At 43.1% G+C, this 24,557-nt stretch overlaps 1 protein-coding gene across 13 annotated transcripts in view; it reads right to left on the minus strand.

The window, feature by feature from the left end:
- Positions 1 to 24,557, minus strand: part of LOC311050998 (RNA-binding protein Musashi homolog 2) — a 309,794-nt gene that overhangs the window by 15,084 nt on the left and 270,153 nt on the right. For 7 of the 13 annotated variants that reach the window (XM_084065320.1, XM_084065312.1, XM_084065316.1 and 4 more), the window contains exon 11: positions 13,895 to 14,017. In XM_084065320.1, the coding sequence (XP_083921446.1) occupies positions 13,895 to 14,017 (123 nt within the window). The remainder of the gene's footprint in view (positions 1 to 13,894; positions 14,018 to 24,557) is intronic. The other 6 variants (XM_084065314.1, XM_084065321.1, XM_084065313.1 and 3 more) reach the window with 1 other exon arrangement.

Genomic DNA, 24,557 nt, shown 5'->3' on the forward strand with positions numbered 1-24,557 from the left:
CACACACACACACACACACACACACACACACACACACACACACACACACACACACACACACACACACACACACACACACACACGTGCATCAAGTGACACGTGTGTGTGCCACAGACGTCCTTGCCATTACAAATAGGCTAATACTCAGCAACAAGCATCATCAAGGACTGAGGGGAACGAGACAAACAGATGAATAAATCGTGTTTTATCTGTGGTTAGGAAACATATTGAGGAGATTTGTTGCTGCTGGGCCTCTGAAAGAGCAGAAATAGCTATTAGCCTTTTCATTGATACTTTACATCTGGTCTGATACAAGAGAAAGAAAACTACGTGTGAACAGAAGCAGACATAATCTCACATGTATCTGCATGGAAAGAGTGCTGAATACAATCCCTGTTCATTATTTGGGGGGGGCGTCATGAGACCACGTTACACTGTTAACAACTGCAAGGATCCAGGCCAATAAGACTGTATAACTTCAGTAACATCAACATGGCCTGAAACATGCCTGACAAGGCAGGGCCTAGGAGAAAAGCACAGTTATTGACTCATATCTGTAAGTTGATGTCAAGGACAATCGAGAAGCCATACTTATGTTTGGGGACAAGCAGGGAGGGGAAGATCAGGGAAGGTCAGTAGATATCGACTGGTTCCTGACCTTCTGGCCCAACCTTGTTACAGCCCTTATCTCATGTGATCAAATCCCACGAGTGGAGGATGGGAAGAGGGCACCAGGGGCTGAAACTTGGTTGCATACTCTAGCCTTGATTATCAGTGTCAATACGCACTCATGGAGCAATCAAGTCAGGTGACAAGCGTTAGACTCAAAATAGTTGTATTAAAAATAATATATAAACAATATCAGGGTAACTGTACATCTCATGTCTCAACATTTCTCGACACTCTCCACGGGGCTCAACGTCCACTATGAGCCCACACCAAGCCCAAGAAAATATCTTGAGATGGCCCAAGTATCAGTTATAACACTGATATTGATATCACTCAATATTGTCCCATGGATGATAGGTAAAGCACAAACGCAACGGAAGAACAAAGTAGTATTATTTGTACTAGAAGAAAGAGAAGAGAAGGAAGAGGCCTGGTCCTTGGTGGATGGAGGATACAGTAGTTATTCCAAGCCTCTTACCTGACTTGTGATCGGTACACACCACAGCTCGACAAGACACACAATGACTGTCCCAGTAACAGGGATTTGAGCATAAAAGCAAGTGAACAACTTTTAACCTATTGGGAAATTGGCAGGTGCAGTAATTAAAACAGAAATGTATTAGAACATGTAAAAAGATTCAGGAAAAAATGTATTGTCAGAGTGAAATTAGCACACTCTTAGATCCATTAAAAGAATAATCTTATAGGGATGATGTTGCGCACAGGGGCGTAGCCAGAATGCTGGCAGCAGCGCGCGGTTATTTTTGGTTGTCATCTTACTTTTTTGCGGGTCTTTGCAGGTTTATTATGTTATTTAATTCTTATTTTTGCCTTCATTTTCATGAAAATATTGACAGGTCGCAATGCCCCGTTGTCCGCCTCCTCCGCCTCCTCCGCAGTCCGCCTCCTCTGCCTCCACTCACGCACAGGGTACAGTTCACAAGCACAAAAATAAAATCAAACCACTCGTTCAGTTAATCATAATGACTAGTAGGCTACAAGACTCAGAGGAGGCACGCGCGCCTGAATATATGAATATATGACTGAATATATTTAAAAAAAATAAAAATAAAAATAAACTTTTTTTTTTTTTTTTTGGGGTGGCCAGCCAGGTGGGTGGGCCCAGGCCTACCTATGCCCACCCGTGGCTACGCCCCTGGTTGCGCAAGTAATATTTTTCAAGGAGAGCAAACGCCAAAATATCTGGTTAACTGTACAGTCACAGTAGTCAATAGAACCAGACTTAGATCCTAGTTGATACCCAGTGACTGCAGAAAACATTCTGGATGGCAAAGGTGACAAAAAGTGTAGGGGCTTTAGATGATGTATCCCATGACAGGGATATTGGCACTAGAAGGCCACTTACAATCTCTTACTGAAGAAGAAGTGACTGAAATACTCAATACAAGAACAAATGACTCAAATACTAAACTAAACACTGGCATTTTGCCACATACAGTATAACATATCTGAAACAGCCCCAACAACCTAAAGGACATGGCGGTTAAGGAGACGTTAAACTAAAAAGAGATTACATTTTCATCTCATCGCCGGACATCATTGAAGCATTGTGAAATGCTTCTCATTGGAAAACTGCCAGATGTATTAAGTACATTTGTTATTGGCTCATGTTATATCTCTTGGCGGTCTGTTTGAGGTGCTGTACAGGTAGATTTAATTGTTGATGACTCTGCAGCTCCCGTACAAGGACATCAGTTTGCTCTTGGGAGAAGTTATGGTTCTAAGGCTCTTCTTCCATGACACTGTGGAAATTACCAGCAGGACATTGCTGAGTGCAGCGCATTGCTCTTCAATGTAGTGAAAAGCGGTCATTTGATTGGTCATTATCAAATCCACATACAATGCCCTAAATAACAATCCAACCTATCTCGCCACTGCAACGCGGGTACTGCGCCCTTCTCCGGTCACCAAGATAACAAACGTTTGTCGCCACGCCCCACATGCCATGCTGTTGACTGTCTTTTGCACCGGTGCACCTGTTTGCCCAAAATAGGGCCCTAAATCAAGTCTCTAGCTCTGCCCCTGACAGAAAGTGAGGTTCACACCAGGCAACATACTGTAGAATAGGAGGAGAGAGGAAGCCGTCTGATGAACAGAAACAGATGTAGGAACCAGGACTACCGTTCAAACAGTGATTGTTTCAATTTTCAATATATCACAGCCTTTATGCCCACACAGCAGGACAACATGATATTGTCCTGTATCATGATGTTAGTTTACACAATAAATGATTGTTTATTTCACCAGTACAGACTGCACCTTTAGTTGATTTTTTGATCAATGATATTGTGGTTGATGTTCCAACTAGCACTCCCCTCACACTTTAATTATTGTTTGTTCTCCATTCTTCTTCTCCTGAACAATAATTATGAAATAATCACTGATGACCGTGGACCAGACAAGGTGTCATCTATTCTAAACCCTCTACAAAACACACACACACACACACACACACACACACACACACACACACACACACACACACACACACACACACACACACACACACACACACACACACACACACACACACACACACACACACCTTTCTAATTGGGGGTAATTACTAATTTGCAAAACAAATGAATGGCTGTGCGTTGCTGTGGCAACAGGAGAGTGGCTCTCAGCCAGGTGAATCATTCCTGGGGTATTATTTATGATAATTACCACATCTCTCCCCCACCCCCTGAACAACACACCGTCTCACATACATCTCACCCCCCCCCCCCCCCCCCGCACGCACACACGCACACACACACACACACACACACACACACACACACACACACACACACACACACACACACACACACACACACACAGCACACCATGGAGACCGCTAAGAAAGAATTCATTGGTTAAGCTGCCATTACATGCACTTTAACTGGAATGTACAGGTTGATGATATAATGACACCATAATGGCATGAGGAGGTAATGTCACAGTCAAAACTAGTCGCTAGTACTGTACGTTAAAGGAGAAGTCAGAATTCAAAAGGATTGTGTGCAACCACTGCTCTGCTGCCAGATAAAAACATTGGTGGTAAAGCACCTGCAAAAGTATGGAAAGATTGTGTACAGGATGTTCGTTGGTAAAGTTAGGTAACTTTCTAATGTCAGCTGAACTTGCACAATGTCATATTAATAAAATTATGCTGTATATACTGTAATATTCCAACTTTCTTTTTAAAAACATGTTGAGTTGCAAGGCGTTCTTGCGGCAATATCCCATAACCATAGAAAAGCTGTTACTTCACTGATGCTCACACCGGGGAAACAACAGTAGTCCTTTATTATGAAGGAACAAGCAAGTCGGGGGACATTCTCACACAGAGCTTTGAAACTGGAAGCTCCCAGTGACTACATTTATTTTTTAAATTCTTTTTAATGAACATCTAGCCCCCTTAACATGTGTTTTGTTTTGTTTTTCATCATGTGTCACCATCAATTAAATCTCTCTTCCCTGAGCACGATGGAGTACACCAAAAAGATGTCCCTGAAGACAGCCCACCGCCCCCCACCCCCCAGCCCCCCCCCTCCACCGAGGCTGTCACCTGAATGTGTCTAATGGAGGGGAAAATACTTAACACCTGTCCTGTCAGCAGAATTACTCACACTATTTGTTTGTTGATGTAAGCAAAAAGAGGCTGGCATTTAAAAAGACCTTGCATAAAATAGAATGTACTGTATGGTGCATATGTGCCTGTGTGTATGTGTATGTGTATGTGTATGTGTGTGTGTGTGTGTGTGTGTGTGTGTGTGTGTGTGTGTGTGTGTGTGTGTGTGTGTGTGTGTCTGTGTGTGTGCGCGTGCGTGCACGCGTGCATGTGCGTGTGTGTGCGTGCACGTGGGTGTGCGCATGTGGTGGGGGCTGACAGGTTGGCCTAGAGGCCAACCTTGGAAATAACATTTCGCACAATCACCTGCCTGGGGCAAAACTGTCATAGGCAGTGAGTCCATCTGGGGGGTACTGAGCTCTGTGCGTGTGCGCGTGCGCGTGCGCGTGCGTGCGCGTGCGTATAGTATGTCTTTATGTGTGTTTCTTCCTTATAAACACTGACCTTGCAATCTCAAATATACAGACAGGCACAGATGCATAAAGAACAGCACATTTCCTTGCACCTGCGTGTGTGCACACTCAACATGCGCATGTCTGTGTGTTTTATTGTTGTTGCATTATACATGGCTAGCTCCCTTTAAAAACTCTGTTTTGTCTTCTGTTATTCTCAGTCAGGCTCAACTCTTACTGAAAAGCCTGTCAATAGATTTATCACACGTGCTTCAAAATTACCTTTTGGATTTTAAACATCTGCAATTAGCTTCATTTCCGCAGACGGCATTTAAAAACGGATGAGGGGTTCTTTTTCTCTTCCCGCCGGCAGTGGCTTTCACTCCCTGTCTCAAAGGACCCTTTTCAGGCTGAATCAGAGACTAATTAACAAAAAGACGACTCCTTTCAGGACGTCGCGCTGTTCATAAATAATCTATAGATAATGGCAGCTCATTTCGTGCCCAGATAAGCCAGCATGAAGATATCTAACAAATGATATATTGTACATCCTGGATGTCTGCCTCCCTGTCACCCCATTCCCAGCAACCCATTTGCCATTTTATACTAGCCTACGTGTACACGTATGCACGTGCACACACACATATACACACGCACACACACATATACACACGCACACACGCACACACACACACACACACACACACACACACACACGCACACACGCACACAAAGACAGCATCCTTTTTCTGTCCCTATTTCTTGCTTGATTAAAGGGATTGTAGGGAACATTAAGCCTAAATTTATAAAACATTTATATATATATATTTTGCATTTTCTCCCCTCTATCAGCCACTATATAATGATGCTGGGGTGTTTTCCTGCATTGAAACACAGTTCTCTTTCTGAAATCCGTATTTTCCCTACTGTTTATGTTACGTTTGCCCGGGTCGTAAATTCACGCACGCATGTGCGCGTCCGTGCGCGTCCGTGCCCGTGTGAACTTTTTACTTTCGGTTTTAAAACGCTCTCAAACTTCTTTTTTGAGGCACAGTATTTACTTTTAAAAAATCGTTTGGATAGAATTTAGTTGTTTAACTTCATATATGTGGCCAATTTATCATGAAAGAGCCTATTTAAAAATAAAAATTCAGAGAACCGTAGGGGCGGGCAGTTCCGCGAATTGTATCCGCATAAGGCAACCTATTTTGGGCATGGCCCATTTAAAAAGTCCCCCCTGCGTCACCCCCTGGTGGTCGGGGAAAAGAACTGCTGGAGGGGCGGTGTTTGACAACAGTTTTTTTCTTTGATTATGTCTGAACTCGCCTACAATCCCTTTAAATCAAGAGGACACAAAGCTGTACTGTATAGGCACACAGACAATTCAAGCAAATACAGACTTTGATAGTGTGGACACACAATGTGTGTGTGTGTGTGTGTGTGTGTGTGTGTGTGTGTGTGTGTGTGTGTGTGTGTGTGTGTGTGTGTGTGTGTGTGTGTGTGTGTGTGTGTCCACACACACACACACACACACACACACACACACTCCATCATACTCTGTCAAGAAAACAAACAGCAGGAGAATAGTAGTTGGACAGCGGCTCACAAACAAGTGGCGGGCCGCTGGCAAACACACACACACACACACACACACACACACACACACACACACACACACACACACACACACACACACACACACACACACACACACACACACACACACACACACACACACACACACACACACACACACACACACGTATCCATCTACATCAGTGGCTGAGACAGGCGTCTGGACGCCGAGGAGGAAATAATTCCACGTTCCTCTGGATGAAAGAGAGAGTGAGAGAGAAAGAGACAGAGAGAAAGAGAGGGAGGGGGGGGGGCAGGAATGCCCTAGTTTAACTGAACTCTACAGTAGTTTTCATTTTCTGATGGACTCATGGACCTGTCCACATGTCCATCAAAAGTGCTGCAGTAGAGACAGCTGGGAGAGAGCTGCTGGTAGCAGATATGCCATCCAGCATTAAAAGGCTAATCTCAGGTCTCCCTTATTAGATGCAAATAATAATAATAATATCCTTTGACCCTTCTGAGATCTGGTACGTTTTAACCACATGGACCCCAGCTTTCCTATTTTGGGGGGCGAACATTGGGCCAAAATAGCCGATCTACAAGCTCACAGTGCGTCGCGTAGATCGGTTATTTAAATTAAACTAAATTTAAATTATTTAAAATATTTGGTGTAGTGAGAAAAAAGGAGGGGGCCTAGCATTCTTTCTGGAGAGTTCTGGGGGACTTCGGTCAATAAAGTATATAGGGTTTAAGTGGTAAAAGAAAATACAAATATGTTTGTGGCATGGAAGCTCATGCCACAAGAGAGCAGTGTACTGTATCATGTACAAAGCGAGAAAGTTCAGGCTGCACTGGAACACAGTTCAGTCAGTCTATCGCAATCACAATCATCATCTCTCCCGCCAGGCATGAACCACCACAACGCAGCCAATCAGCCGCTACCGCCACCTCCTCTGGACAAGCCTCGGCAGCTGCCTTTGTGACGGAAATCAGCAGCAAAGAGGCTGCATGCCGTTTTCTGCTGCCCCCGCCACTGTACAGGTTCATCAATCATTATTACAGCAATCCAGCTCATGGCTCATCAGAAAGAATATTATTCCAAATAATCACTACCATGCCAGTGACTCACAATCCAGCTGGTAAATGCCAACGAGAGACCAAAGAGAAAAATGCCATGAAAATCATGGTACGGTTCTCAACGCTGGAGTGGCATGTTAGCTCAAATCCACTCTGGACCCTGAGGTGGAGAACCTGGATCGGATTAGACACGAGGGGAGGCTATTCTAACAAGGGAGAGAATGGAATGATTTAGAAGTACAGCCAGTCAATGGCTATATTGGTTCCAAACTGAAAGAAATAGTCCTTCTATTTCCTGATATGTTCTGCTCTGAGCACACCTGACTGTGCAATTACTGTACAAATAAAAAAAACTGCCAAATTCAGTTGTCTGTGATCTGTTAAACCTGCTTTTTCACATTCTTGTTGCCAGATGTCTTCAGAGCAACATTTTTATTAAACTCAGTGCCTGACTGAAAATGAAGACAAAAGTGAAATCTGAGAAGAATGAAAAAGAAAGAGCTTAGAGGAAAAGCAAAACCATAATATACTTAATGAGGATAAATCAAAGCCCTCTTGCAGTCTGGTTGTCCTCTCCACTTTTGTGCTAGGCACAGCCTGTTATTCAATAGGCGAGCTACAGTAGGAACTGATCTCATCAGGTGAACAAGACAGGTCTTTAATCCAAACCATAATGCCCTGGGCACAATTTCTACAATATGGGGGAGGGACGCCCTGGTGCAACGACAAAGTGGTGAACAACTTCAATGTGGCTTTCCCTTCAGCGCCAATGGTGGCCGTCTCTTCTGTGCTGCTTTTCAAAAATCCTTTTATATCCACATTTTTCCATTGTAAGGGGGAAAGCCCTCCTACATAGTCAATAGGCCAATTGGAGAGAGAGACGATGGAGATGGCTGCCTTATTCCCCTGTAGGCGAGGGCTGTATAGCTAAGGCTGTGATGAGAGCTGGGGCTTTAAAGATTTTTATCACGCTCCACAGATCTAAAGGCCAATAGCATCCAACCACAGTCTGATAACAGAGGGCTTTGAGAGAGATTTTCCAGAGAATGCCATTGCAGTTTGCATTGGAATGTCTACACTCTGTCCCTCATGGGCCATCACAACCCCCAGCCCTCTTGGGATTGACAACAATGTGTTTCTTTTTTGTCCTGGGGACTGGCAAGCTGCAAGACTGGACCCTCCAGAGATCTCTTACGTTAACACTGGAGAACAGATGGAACCTGAGTGAAGAGCTGAGGTGTATGGTACTTAAGCAGCCTAAGGACCATCAAACAATACACCAGGGATCACAACCAGTCCTGGGACAGGATTTGAAAAAGACTGCTCCAGTCAATTTTACAAAATGGTACAGTTCTAAACAATTATAGGCCAATTTTGTGAACTTGCAGCCATCCGAATGTTAAAACTCATCTAGCTCTGGCATAGCGTTAGAAGGGGTTCTCCTTAACGCTATGGTACTTTCGATTATTTCCCCTCGCACCGTGTTAGTGCAGCCTCTCGTCTGTAGTAAAAATACAACATACACTTTTGCTACTCACCAAAACAAAGAGGGTTTTATGGAGTTGAAAGCCTACTCTACTAAGTGGAAACACGCTGAGCCCCCCACCTTACGTCTAAAATACACTTTTTGGCCAGAAAAGAAAATATTTCACCGGAAAGAAGAATCTGGTCAATAGGAAAATTCCATTGACCAGATCTGTCGAGGGCACTGTGGAGTAACCAAAAACATGTTTTCCTTCCGGTGAAATATTTTCTTTTCTGGACAAAAAGTGTATTTTAGAGGTGGGGGGCTCAGAGTGTTCCCACTTAGTAGAGAAGCTTTCAACTCCATAAAACCCTCTTTGTTTTGGTGAGTAGCAAAAGTGTATTTTGTGGCTCAGGTGCGTTCAGTATATAGATACACAAACACAACGTGCACACCAACTCCTTCTAACGCTATGGACCAGAGCTAAAACTCATCTATATTATAGGTGTGTTGGATTTGGGTATGCAAATGTGATCATACCAAATGCCAGTAGTTAATATTTGTATATTGGCACACCTACAGTAAATCTTACACACACATTATTAATTGAATTAGCTGCGATGGGCTGCTGTGTTACCATGTACGTCACAGTATACCACCGTCAGCCTAGCCTTTTAGATCAGTGGTTCTCAAACTTTTTCAGCTTCACCTCCTTTCCCTTATTTCTGAATCAAAGTACCAGACTAGAATATACCTAGAAAACTGCATTTCAAAATCATAGCTAGCATGAATGAGTGATAACCCACTTTTTAAATAGAGTGAAAGTTTGTTCTGATGTCAACATGTTCAAATAATGTGTAAATAAGTATTGATTCTATTTAATAACAGTTGTTTTTTTTTCAAATGTGTCAATGTTTTAGCATTAAACATAATAGTAAAATAAATTCCTTCCATTTGACACTTTCTCTCGTGTACACCCATTTGAGAAACACTGCTTCAGATTATTCAACCTTTACATGGCAGCAAACTCAAATCATTGGCACTAAAGTTGCCTAGGGTTTAGTTCCCCTTTTAAGGTATTTCTGCTTCACTGAGCCGCATGGCAAAATGATGACAGGGAAGAGGGGGCATGACATTGCACGCAGGTCTGTGCCTAATTTGTATCAACAGCTTTTCTAATCCTGCACAGTGCAGCACAAGCACACAGGACCACAATACAGTGAGTGATTGTCACAGAGATATTATGTTAATAAATGTATGAGCAGTTAAAAGGTGAGCATCAGGCAAAACAAAGTTAGCACGGTGTTACATCACTGAATCACACTTTTAGAAATGTAATTTATGTTAAAATGTCACTGGGTTTACATACATTTTGCAAGTCACAGCATCTCTGCATTTCTCATCTTTTAGGCTTTGAATGTGAAATTATGGCAGTGTTTGGCTTAAACAGAGTGTTGACTAACAGTAAAAGCTTCGATTCGGTTTGTATACAAAACTAAAGAAGTAAAGAGGAAAAATGATGACATCCTTAAAGGGTAAAATAAATACAAGGCGTCCAAGTCCTCTAATCGACTGTGAGAGCATTAAGCTTAAAGGCATGATAAATCCACAGTGGAAATGCCAGCAGACATCTATACTCAGACTCAGACTGCATGGGTAAAGTAACTTCACCTTATTTACAATGCTGATCCCCTGTAATCCACTACAATATGCTCATATTTTCTAATTGTATGCCTTCACACAGGCTTAGAGTGTTGTTTTTTTCTCCCGCCTAGTGAACAATCTCATATATATTCATCCCTAGAGTACATGCGATATTATGTTAGTCATACTATGCAGATGTATGTTGATTACTTGTTCTCAGTTATATTATGTTATGTTATTTTGATATTTACTGTTTGCTTGACCACACTAAGAATGTTATTTAGACAGCATGTTGTAAAACTAATTACAGGTTTGGGTAGTGTTTTAGTTAATTTGTAGCACTTAATAGTTTTCTTTACCCTATGTTTACTTGACCATTTACCAAAACAACCCTGTTGTTTGTTGACTAGGGTTACAATGCCATTTACTCTGATTAAAGATGTTATTACGTGTGTTTTTTTTGTTTAGTTTTTTAATTTAATGAAGTTATTCTGATGATTACTATTCTGATAGTAATCATTGCTAGAGTGTTTGATCAATAACAGCGGTCTCTCCAGCTCATAGTAAATAGAAAATAAATGTTCTGTTAAGGATACCAATTTTATCCAATCAGGAGAGAGAACTCCACAACGATCAATTAATCAGCTTAAATGTTGCAGTGTTCCAGTTCCAATTGTGTCTGCTCGTTATTTATGTTTTGTTTGTTTGTTTGTTTGTTTGTTTGTTTGTTTCATCACTTCCTGTTTCATTTGTTTATGCTGTATCCTGTATGAGGTCTCTCTCTTGGCTAAAATTGGTATCCCAACCAGAAAATATTTCTTTCTGTTTACTGTAGGCCTGAACTCGATTATTCGAATAGTCGACTAATCAGTTACACCACCATTGTAAATTGTAATGATGAATTGCACGGAGAGTATTACTTCATTCTAACTCTATCCAGCAGTTGGCACTACAGCACTACAGTGGTTGGAATCCAAAGCAAAAGGTCACATTTAAATGCCAACTGGCGGCTAATGGCTGCCTGGTTGGCATCTGCTCAGGTCTACAGTAGTGGCAAACAGAGCCCAGGAAAAAAAACTCTTTGAAAAGTTTCATATCAATGTAGGGCTGCAATTATCAATTATTTTCTTAGCAATCATTCTACCGATTACTTTTTCAATGACTTGAATAATTGAGAAGTGTAACCACTTACCGGTAGGCCCTATTTTAGACTTTGTTGTACAATGGTGTCACGCAAACATACATACAGTAGCTGAAAAGCTCACAATGCATCGCATCGTGATGCGATGTGAGATTGTAGACCTGCTCTTTTAGCTATTTATTAAAATCTTTTATTATCATTACTATTATATATATATTTAAAATAATCGATTAAATCGATTAGTTTGATTAACCGTTGCACTCCACTATCAATATAACCACTTTCCTTTAAGGTATTTTACATAAAGCCTCAATGATTTACGCCCTGTTTGCTCTACGTTGTCTGCAGTAAAGTACGTTTCTCCCATACACTGCAGTTAATTTATGTTCCCAAGCAATGAAATGCCCCAAATAAATGAGGATTTTAATCCTAATCATGATCTAATGTTACACAATGTTATATAATATTATGCATGATCTATTACATTCATTCATGCCCTAATTTATGAAACCTTTCAACGTGGAGTCACTAACATTCCCAAAAAACAAGGGATGGAGTAAAAGAAGCTTATTGTTAATTACCATTGTACCTAGGTCAAATCAACTCTTGCTCCTATATCCACAGAGCATTTAGATATCCCCACAGACTGAGCAAATAGTTGAACAAAGCATAACCAAACAATAATGCCGCTTCAACAAGAAACTTAGATTAATCTATCACTCTTTAAACCTGACGTCTGAAACGGGATGGGAGGTGTTTTCTGGTGACATTTATGATATCAATAAGCAGACCAACTGAGATCACTTCTGTACTTATTTAGAAATTATTTTTTCTGCTCTTCTTCCAAAAGGCAAGTCATGCTTTCTGCCATACATCTTTGTTACTTTAGTATACAGCAATAGGCATTTTTTGTTATCTCAATAATTCTCACTTTCACTTTTCTTTTCAGATCAGTAATTAATATCTTTTAAGACATTTGTTAAGAGATGTATGGAAGGGGGGTATTTATTGTCTCTTACTTGATACAATCTCTAGGAAACGGACACAGTGAGGTGCTGTGTGTTCCTATCTATGTGCACTATAATGTGATCATGAACTCAGCTGTCAGCTGTGATTACGGTCTTGTCCCTTAGACTGGTTAAGAGTACGCCATGACCACATGGCAGGGTGTGCACGTTGTGTTTGTGTATCTATATACTGAACACACCTGAGCCACATTGCATCTGCAGCATGTACCAATAAGGCTAAGGCATGACAAGTCAGCGTTTAAATGTCACACAATTACGTAACCACGTCGGTGCTTCCTCGCACGTGTGTGACCGCTGGGCCCATTCAAGCCACCCGCCCCAGCTGTCATGGTATGTGCCGGCGTTCCTCTACCTCCTAGGGGCCAAGGCTCTCTGACAGCCAATTAGACCTGGCCATCATCTCTTCCCCTCCCAGCCAAAATGCCGTCTGTCAATTGAGGCTTCGCTGCCTGTTTTTCTCCCGGTGTTAGTTTAGCTATGTATTGCTGTGGTGGCGGCAGGACGGAGTCCGCGTGATTGATTAAGCTATCGGGCAGCTGAATCAATGGAGCCAACGAGAGAAAAACAGAGGAAGTGGAAGCCAATTTGAGCGGGATTCAGGAATGTGCTATTTGCCCGCACTGAGGGTTTGGTTTTCAGATGAACGAGCCAAAATCCTGACTCCTGAGGGTTGCATTATCGTTTGATAACAATTGACCACTTGAACCCTAGCATCCCTATTCTGGGGGTGAACATAGCAGATCGCTATTTTCGGCGAACATATTTGATGTAGAGGGTAAAAAGGAGTGGGCCTAGTATAGAGCACTGGGGTACTCTGGTCAACTAAGCATCTTATATGGGTTTTAAGTAGCGAAACGAAAACCTTTAACCTCGAGGCTCTAAAGGGTTCACCTGTCTCTGTTTGTCAGCTAAGGGTTCAGTCAGGATCCATACTGTATATATTGCACAGAGCTGGCAGGTACAATAGCTCTTCACACAAACGCTATCTACGGACGCCTTGCTAGCCACACCTATTTTCTGTAGCCAAAGTGAGAAGAGAAAAAGGAAACTCTTGCATCCCCCTTTCTCTTGGCACTTTACAGAGTGTGTGTGTGTGTGTGTGTGTGTGTGTGTGTGTGTGTGTGTGTGTGTGTGTGTCTGTATGTATGTGTGTTCAGTGGGGAGGGGAAGGTGAGTAAGGCTGAGCGAGTCGGGCTAGAGGAGTGTGAAACAGCATGGAGAGAGAGAGCGTCAGGCCACACAGAATACCGACAGAGCGTTTACCTGCCCCTGCGTTCTGCCCATACACCGTGTAGCCGCTCCCTCTTCCACGGGCCCCCCTACCTGAGCCACGTGCTGCTGCTACTGCCGCGGCCGCCACCGGTCCGTACGCCGTCGCCGGGAACCCTGGGATGACAACACAAGGAACGGAGGCCATGTTAGTACATGTGTGTGTGTGTGTGTGTGTGTGTGTGTGTGTGTGTGTCTGTGCACACTTCCTACAATGGATAGCCAATAACTGCATCGTGGAATACAGTCTGTGTGCACTTAATTTGAAGGATTCATACTACAGTGTGGACAGGTGCACACACATGTTGAGTGGCATGCATGCATGTATGCCTTTTCTGTTTGTGTGTGTGTGTGTGTGTGTGTGTGTGTGTGTGTGTGTGTGTGTGTGTGTGTGTGTGTGTGTGTGTGTGTGTGTGTGTGTGTGTGTGTGTGTGTGTGCGCGCGCGCGCGTGCGTGCGTGCGTGCGTGCGTGCGCACCGGCGCAAGTCTCCAGCATTTGGAGGGGGATTTGAATGCAAAACACTGGATTAGTGAACACCATCTTCCCCTAACAAAGGGGAACAATCACACATTGTGTGCATACAGTGTATAGGAGAAAATGTGCAAGGCAATCATGTATTTGGAAAATCTGCCAGCCGGCTGTCGAATAACAGCAACGCTGACAAGGGTTCAGCCTGGAACGCAGGGCCAGAACGCTGCCACTTGCAGCTGGCAGAGATGGAAACTGTCTGCAGCACGCTGCCGTGCTTTGCAGTCCACTCAAGCCACTTAACTAGCCTGCAGAAAAGGAAAGAGGAGTGAGCAAGGAAGGGAGTGAGGAAAGGAGGGATCATGGCGGAGGTGTGTGTGTGTGTGTGTGTGTGTGTTTGTCATGGGGGGGTGGCTATGAAAGCCAGAGGAGCGAGTCAGCTTGTGGTTGTCGGCCGTCTGGGTTTATGCTTTGGAGCTTAATCAATCAGGGGGGTAATTTGGGTCTCCAGGCAGCGATGAGAGGCAGTTCCAGCCCCAGTGGAGCGAAGGGTGGGTGGGCCAGGGGAGGAGAGGAGGTGAGGTGTGGGGCTGAGGTGATTTATGGAGGGTATTTACTGGGCAGTGGGCAGGCTCAGTCCAATCACAAATGGTTAGTGGTACAGATCGTTTTGTCACTGGATGACTTGGTGACCACGAACACATTAACTTTTCAATTCTGCAGGACACTTTGGATTTCTTAGTACAGGAAGAGGACACTGTGGGTGGGTGTAGTACAGTATGTGTTTTATGAGTGAATCAGAAAATGTTCGTTCTTGCTCAGTGTTCATGCTACATGTGAATCAGAGATTTGGCATTTGACGGCATTTGGAGAGACTGTCTGTCTGAAGCTAAAACACTGAAGTATCATACTGTACTTTTTGATGAAGAGGGCCACCTGAATGTCTGAACCCACAATAGTCCATGTGATATGCGAAAATGTTGTTCACTTTTTCATAAAAGCATGAAACTTGGTACACTAAAGGTTGTTACACACCGGGGCGATTTTTTCGTGCGAATAATGCGTTTTTTTTTAAAACCTTATAAAGTCAATGGCTCCGTACATGGAGCGAAAAAGCGAAAAAGCGAAGCGAAAAAGCGTCTTTTAATTATTCGGAACGAGTCCGAATTTTGCGTATATTCGCTATTTTCGCCGGTGTGTAAGGACCTTTAGAGTTAGATATTTAAACCAAATACAAATCATAATTGTAGGAATCTGGAAGACGTTGCAGAGTTGGAACCGAGGTTCAACTTTTTAGGACGATATTAACATAATTACAGACCTGCTCAGGCTTAATTAAACACATTCTGTCTCTGGCTGTGGATGGACAGAGGGTTGCCTACACAAAGGAGAGGTGAAACCGACAGATGGTTGCACTGTGATAAAAGAGATGTCATGTAATTAGAACTGTCTGTCGTAGGAGTTATCTCTCGCTCTTTCTTTCGTTCTCGCTCTTCATACTAAACAAAGACCTCGAACAACCTCTTATTTGGTGCTAATATATAATCAACACTTCTGACTTTGGAGACAAGATTAGTGCCTGGCCTGAATAAAGATGTGAATTGTCGGCAAAGAGGGGTTTGTGTGAAGTAACGTGCAGGAGGTATGCTCGTGCTTGTTAATGTGATACGTAGCTTAATAAGCTATCTCTTTATTAATCCTCCCTGTTGTCTATAACTGGCACCCATCACTCATGCTCCGAGGACCAGTATGGTATTCTCCTAAAATTAACTCCACTCTAACATCTGCTTTTGTGCCCTAGGTACCTGGAACAAACAGCAAAACACTAGCCAATCAGGCAATTTCACAGCTTGATTTTTAATCATTATTGCAGGGGTTGACACTAACGGCTGCCTGACTGCCCGTGGCAGGTAAATAAAACTTGCGAGCAGGTGGATCTTGCTTTCGAGTTGCCCGACCGGGCATGTGCGCGTTTGAGTGAGGAAGCAACCAACTCTATTATACACAACACCAGATAAAAAACACCTGGACGTGGCCAGAGTGCGCTCTCTCTCGCGCTCTCTCTCTCTCTCGCGCTCTCTCTCTCTCTCTCTCTCTCTCTCTCTCTCTCTCTCTCTCTCTCTCTCTCTCTCTCTCTCTCTCTCTCTCTCTCTCTCTCTCTCTCTCTCTCTCTCTCTCTCTCTCTCTCTCTCTCTCTCTCTCTCTCTCTCTCTCTCTCTCTCTCTCTCTCTCTCTCTCTCTCTCTCTCTCTCTCTCTCTCTCTCTCTCTCTCTCTCTGTCAAAGCTTAGCATGTGTCAAGTCAGACGAACGTAAACCCTTGACTTCCGGTCGGTGGACTTCTAAATTTGGCCTATAATGTGCTGTTTTAACTGTTGCTACACTTAAAAATATGAAATAACAAGTGTGAACCCATAGTCATATTCATTAAGCTATATATATAAATATTGAGATATGACATTTTTTATCGTACAGCCCCAGAATTAAAGAAAGTAAAAATAAGTGTTAAATTGAACGATAATTCAAATTTTACCTATAATTTTATAATAGACGATTTCCGGCAAGTGGGCAAGACCTGTTGGCAAGAAGAACATGACCTGTACATGCCGACAGGCAATTGCCTCGGAGACCTTAGTGTCAACCCCTGTTATTGCATTTAACAGCAAATTGCTTTTAACAAATGTGTTTTTGTTGTCGTTTTGTTGTGGTATCGAAAATGAGGGCCTCATCTGTGATCCCAAGGTTTAAATAAAGGTTGAATGAATGAATGAATGTATGTATGTTTCAAAAGATCAGGCAGTGCCAGGATAAGCTAAGCTAAGTTAAGATAAAATAAGAAGGCCTTTATTAAGAGAGCGGAATCATTGTTGCACTGTTGTACTCTTGTTGCTCTTCAGTGTTATGGAGGAAGAAGTGCCAGGGCAGGGTGAGAAGAGGAGTACAGGGGTGGGGGGAAGGTGCTCGGAAATGAGGCATGGAAAAGAGGAGCGAGGGAGAGTGAGGAGAGGAGAGATCAGCAAAAGGGGGAGCTGGAGGGAGGTAAGTGGGTGTGAATACAGCGCCCCAAGGCACTGTGTTAAGGGGTCGAACAGGTTAAGAGGGACATGCTGTGGGCTTCGTAATGAGGTCATTACCCCACCTGCAGTGATGCTCAGTGGGTGTAGGGCGTGTGTGTGTGTGTGTGTGTGTGTGTGTGTGTGTGTGTGTGTGTGTGTGTGTGTGTGTGTGTGTGTGTGTGTGTGTGTGCGTGTGTGTGTTTGGGGGGGGGTTGGATTGTTTCAGACAGTACAGAGAGCAGTCAGTGTGCTGAGAGGCTCTATAGGCGGGCGGCGAGCCAAGGACCTGCTGAGATGTATAGGGCACTTTTCCAACTTTTCCTTTTCTGTCGCTCTCGCTCCGCGAGTACAAGCATCTCCAGCCCTTGTGTAGTTAAACTGATCAAGTTTAACTATGTTATAATTCTGTATGTAGGCCCCTCTCACAAAGTTCGGGAGCGAATTACAGGCAAGCAGAATAGAATATCCAAAAAGCTGTGTCTTGCTAATTGTCATATGACTCCCAAGACCCATCCCTCCCTTGATAAATATTGGTTTAAAACATTTGTAAAAATCGCCCTTTTACTCTGAAGGGAAAATTATTAAACAAAAGGAAAATCAACAGGATGGCAGGATTTTAACTTAAGTGAATTTATTCTAGCCACAAAATAATAACTACCATTACAAAATGGCCAAACAAATAATACACTCAGGGCCTTAAATCCCTTCTGTCCCTATCTCTTTCCCTATTAAACAAAACAAACACACAAAACAACAACCCCAATTGTTTCTCTCACAAACCCCTCACATCACAGATTCACCCGTGAACAATAAACAATTCACAACACAGGTGGATTCGCCAAAGCAGTCCGACGTAACTCGCTTTACATGACAATAACAAACCGCCCCACGTTATGGTCCGAGCGGCCTTTTTACACCGCGGTCCCGAGAGAGTCTGTTATGTTCCTGATCCAAAACGAAATGCAAACATCTTCCGCAATGGCGGTCCAAATAATAATAAGCTCGGGGTACCCCTATAATTGTAATCCACAAAGAAACTTAGACGCTTGGTTTTGCCTCACCGCTGGCCTCGGCTCCTCCCGACTCCAACACCGACCGGCGGCACGTTCCCAAATACCGCAGCCCTCGTCCCCCACGGCAACAACGGTAGGCTCCTTCCTCCGCGAGACCGCTGGGTTCGAATGGTCCTTGTTGTTGGCTGCAGCTTACATTACATTACATTACAGTCATTTAGCAGACGCTTTTATCCAAAGCGACTTACAATAAGTGCATTCAACATAGGTAGGGAACGAAACTACTAATCACCAGAAGTCTTAAGTGCATTTCCCGTAAAAACAAGCAACCAAGAGTATACCAAGCGCTAAGGTGAAAGTGCAATATATCTGCTACCTACTTTCTTAAACAGATGAGACAAAATAGCAAAATCAAGTGAGCACGCAATCAAGTAGCTTACTACTACGTTCAAACTTTGTTTCCCAAACGTTGTAAACTGGCGCCTCGGAGATCTCCGCTTTTCCTCCTGTTGCTTCTGCTACACAGGTTTATTTGTTCTGTCCTCTGCACGCACCACACCCTCTATTTGTCAAGTAGAGTGTGGCATCAATCACTCAATCACCCCCAGTGATCAGACCCATTACCCCTCACGTGAATAGGAAATGTTCATATATCTCATAGTGTCCCACATGTTACATATCACTCGTATATATAACATGCATGCAATCAGACATAATAACACCATAGATCAAGCAGATAAATATAATAAATATAATGTGCATTTGTCACACATTTATATAATAAAATAAAATAATCTTGTTTCTGCAACAGTGACATTTGTCACCTTTGTGGTGCCCTAAGCAGTTGATAAATGTAAGAAAATTTGAAGAAATGCAAAATGGTGGGAAATCTATTATGGCAAAAAAATGCATTGGCTTATATGGGGAATTGTGTCATTCAGGGAAATTTCGATTGTACGATCTACGGTTCAAGAGTTATAGGCCAAAATGTAAAGCGGGCCAGTATACCGCTACCAATTGAAAACTGTGTCTTCCTTGGGCTACTGGCAGTGTGCAAAACATCGCTGGTACTGTTCAGTCCAGCGGTTTGCAAGATGCTCCGGTCATACGAACACACTCACAGGAAACATACTGTAATCTGCACCCCCGGCCTTCACGGCCTGGCAGAGATAATAAGAGTCTAAAAGCCCCACTAGTGGCCCCTCGAGGCCATGCTGCTCCTTACACCCAACCAAATTAGTTTGAACTGACTGACCGACACCGCCGTCCTTAGAGTGCCATACTCTCACTTGACTTATTATACCTCCATGGTTCTCACTAGCGGGGCAAACAATTACCGCACAAGAAGCTAATTCATGTAAACAGCACATACTGGGCTTCATCTATACCTCTGGCAAGGCCCCTCCTTATCTCTGCACTGTGGTCAGATGCTCAATTAATAACTTCAAAGAGAGATCAAGTAATCATGTGAACCATATCATCCTGAAGGTGGCCTCAACAATCAGAACACTTGCCTTTCACGTAAATAAAAGGCTTTCCAGGGGCGTGGATAAAGTTTAACGGTCAGGATACGTATCCTGGAGATGGTTGGCAGGTTCAATCGAAAGAGTACAGAGGTGCAATAACTGCATATGGATTAACCTAACGTCATATCGAGGGGGATTTAGCACAGACTACATGTGAATTTAGTTAGCTTAGCATCTCTGGCAGCTATTAAAAGAAGACAAGCAGTGAACATTAACTAATGACTAACATTAACTACGATGGAAATGTCTCCATACAATTGACAATTGTTTGCATCATTATAAAGGAACATGGACTAGTCTGTGTTCTAACATGTTTTAGACATTTGTACATTATACATAATGCTTATACTGTATTCATTGATATAATAGGGGTCATCCCTATGTTCCCCGGGTTCTATGTTCCCCCACTAAGATAATAGGCCTATACATTATGTTAACCCAGTCCGACCAATTGCAGAAGTCTATTTATTTCACTTTTATTTGTATACTCTACTCTTACCTGTACCTACACGGTCTTACTGCTGTTGCTGCTATGACGACTGAATTTCAATAAAGGTCTATCTATGAAGTTGATAATACAATTTGACTGTTACTGTTACTTACATTACATTTATCTTATTGTCCTCGTTTTCCTGCCACAGACTGCAAAACTGAAAGTGGCATAAAAATATGAGTTTATTTCATAAGCCTGTGCAGCGCACTACTGTATGGAGAGCACAACACAAGAAGAAGACTGATCCTATCATGCTGGTCCCTTTAGTTTGTTTAGACTGGCTGCATGCTCTACTTAAATAACAAGGTTAAACAACCTATATTGTTGCCATCTTTCTCTCCCTCTCTGCCCGCAAGTCACTGCGAGGCCTCGGTTACTTGGTAAGTTTGCTTCATCAGGCAAAGTTTGTCAGCGCGATGAACACAGTGGGATTAGTGGAGGTTAATGAATAGATGAGGCCAGCGCCTTGCCGGCGCCTTCAGCGATGCCCACCTCCCAAGAAAGCCTCTGCGGCATTAAATCAATTTCATGGGCCCTTTATTGCCGGATAGATAAAGCCAATGTTTAGAATTTAGATTGCGGTGGGTTTGTGGGCCCGGGTGCAGGGCCGGCCCTAGGGGGTTTGTGGGATATGAAGGCTGGGGCTAGAGACAAGGAGAGCCAAAGAGCTCAAAGGACAAACAAGGCAGCTGCAGCGTACAGTTTACGGTCCTCGCTAATGCTGATCTCCCCCCCCCCCCCCGTGTTTTACCTCTTATCTGAAGCTTTTTCTCTCTCTTTCCTCTTTAGCTTGTGACAATCTCTCAGACTTTCTCCCTTTATTTTACCATGCGATCAACTCTCTATTCTCCTTTATTCTACCTATGCCCCCCCCCGTTCCCAGACATGTACTTAAATTCTCCGCCCCATCCACTCTTTTGTTTTCCTTCTCTTACCCCCTCCACAGAGTAGGAATACATCTTCCCGTCTATTTTTCCTCTTACATCTCTATTCCGTTCTCCCACTGTCCCTGCCATTTTGGGCAGACCTGAGGGATTTGTGGCTCGTCATGCACTCTAAATGAGAATGAATGGAGAGGTGCGTCGCCGTGGCTACCTCCGGGCCCATCGCTCATCGAATCCCGAGCGCACAGGAAGTCTCCAGCTCGTTCCGTCGTTGACGAATGGGAAGCGGAGAGGGCTGGCTGCCGAAGGGTTCAGCCCGGAGAATTGTGATTTAGCATCCACTTAGAGACGCTGGCAGGGCTGGAACTTGGCCTAGACGCTCCATTCTTCTGGGCATCATCATCATCATCACCATCAGCCTGAAGTGTGTGTCCATTGTCATTAAGGCGGGCTAATGAGCTGCTGTCGGTCGGTCTGTCGGTTTGTGTAGATGTTGGAGGGAGAAGGACCGTTCATTCATGGGGCAAGGAGGGGTAGTTCAGAAAAGAGTAGTGAGCTGTTGGACTAGTTAACGTTGACTCCCATGATATGTGCCGGCAGCTTGTCTAACATGATGGCGGATAGCAACAGTTGCTAAACTAGCATTGGACAATCGCTCTATAATCGCTATAAGCCAAGGGTCTATTGTTGTATTAAAATATGTCCTGGATTGTACGTTTTATCTAGTTACTAGCTTCACAAGCACCACTACTGAACTGCACTTCAATCCTTCAATGACACTACCCCCTTCTTCCCCTCTTTCGTTTCACTCTACTCTATTTCTAAACTTCCCTCCTGAAAGCCTCCGGCGAAAGCATTCCACACCCTCATCCCATAACTTAACTTAGGGAAACTTCACCGATTTTGATAAAAAATCCTATTTTTATGAAGTCTAGGACCCATAAACATGATCCTGGTGTATTTTTTGTGTTGTATCTGTGTTTGTAGATTTTTATCCGTGAGACGATACCCATAGCGTCAAATGACGCTATAGGTATTTGCTCACCTTATGTCCGCACTACATGACTACAGCTGTAGTTCAAATCCCAAACAACCCCCATGGCCCAAAGGACCGGCCCCTGAGGGTGTCTCCCAAACATTTCCCCACTCGGCAACTCCCATTAGCTACCTCACACATGTACTGTCATGGCGTGTGCAAACATATCAGAGTTATACTTTAGTACCCGGACCCACACGCAGCTAAGGCGGGCAGTGAGGAGCAACAACCCGTCGGGGATGTTTCTTAGTGGAACTGACAGAATGTACACGGACCGTGGACGGTGGACGCTTGTCTCTCGAGTAAGTAAACATGCTGTAAAGTTGCCACTATCGCTATAATCTCATGTTGTATCCCTTGGGTAGACTAAACTAGCTCGTGGAGCCGTGGCGTGAACGGAACGTTTGTTATTGTTGACTTTGATGTAGTCTCGGAAACCCATGTCTTTTTTTTGGAACATGACTGTCATGGTGGAACTTCAACCTGGTGTTGGCACTTTTCCCATTCACAGCCGTTTCATCTACATAAACGTTCATATTTCAAATATGAAATTCTTACCCCGTGGCCACAGATGTTACAATTGGAATCGGATGGGTCTAAGTACCCGTATCTTCCATATTGTTCAATAAAAAAAACATTTAAATCCGAACGGTGGCCATTTTTTCATAGATGTATAATGTATCAGAGTGCAATACACATCCCAACCGATAGGGTCGCGTAATTGAAAGCATAAGGAGAAAATGGCCACCGATTGGATTAAAATGCTTTTTATTAAACAATACGGAAGATACTGGTACTTAGACCCACCCGATTCAAATTGTAACATCCGTGGCATATATTTGAAATATGAACGTTTATGTAGATGTACGGTCTGTACATGTAGAAAGTGCAAACACCAGGTTGAAGCTCCGCCATGACTGACATGTTTCAAAGCTACTGAGTACATGACGCCGTCGGGTCCCGAAAATAGCAGATCTACAAGCTCACAACGCGTCGCGGACTCAACACTTTGTGAGCTTGTAGGTCTGCTATTTTCGGTGCGCATGCAACTAAGAATAAATTAGGTATCACGTCGGATGATATCCATGTAAACTACAAATCTAATCTAATGTGTTCTTTCCAATGACAGGACAGAAATCATCAGCCTGCAAAAATGGAACTGCTGTTGAAGACCTGGGACTACAGCCAAAATAAAACGGTTACATTTACACACTGCTTGCTCTACTCATTGATCATGGTATATTCTACATTGTGTAAGCATTTTATAATGACAAAATGTATGAACACCCAATTCTATAAGGGTTCTTTTGAACTGTTTCATGATATAGGATAGGAGATGGTCTTTCATTTGGCAGAATGGTACTGTACATAATTACATGACTGTAAGCATTACAGATATAATAGTGAAAAAGTCTTGTTCATTCTGTTAGTAGCCTATTTACTTCTACATGTAATCATTATTTTTCTGGGGACCCCAGCACATTGGATTCAACTTTACTGGTCTTAGATACAATAGGCTATAGTAAAACCTAATATTATCCATATACACCAATTGAAAGCATGAAACGGTCTCAGTTGAAAAAAAAACAAAAAAAAACGATTAGGCTGTGTAAGAGTGTACTCTTTGTGAGAAGAGTATTTGAACATTAGTTTAGTCCAAAGAATATAACTGGAAATGACAGTGAAACATTATGCTCTCAGAAATACGGAGTGTCACATGACATGAGTATGAAACGTTTTGTTTTATTATTATATTGTTGACTATGCCGCATCTCCATGAATGTCCCGACTCCCAAGTAGAAGATGGACGTCACGTCACCAGCACCGGACTGTCTACATGGTGGGATGGAATGTTGAAAAAAATATGATGCACGCGCGCGCGCACACACACACAGACACACACGTTTAGTGTTACTATGCTAATTTATACATGATATATTTAGTTTACTATAAGATACAATCAAATCAATACAATACAACAGCAGCCAAGACTAATAGTTTCACACGGTGATGATGGGACTGTTACTGTTTACATCCTGGTACTTGCAATTGTACTGGTCCAACTGTACTGGTTCAACAGAGGCAGATTTCACGTGGTCCAAGAAAGAACATGGCTTCGATGTCGTGTTTTGTGATCCAAAGGTAGACAAAAAAGTCGGAAAAGTCGGAAAGTAACATTCAT

This window comes from Gymnoscopelus microlampas (assembly GCF_963454915.1).
Source record: "Gymnoscopelus microlampas genome assembly, chromosome: 8".
Taxonomy (NCBI): domain Eukaryota; kingdom Metazoa; phylum Chordata; class Actinopteri; order Myctophiformes; family Myctophidae; genus Gymnoscopelus; species Gymnoscopelus microlampas.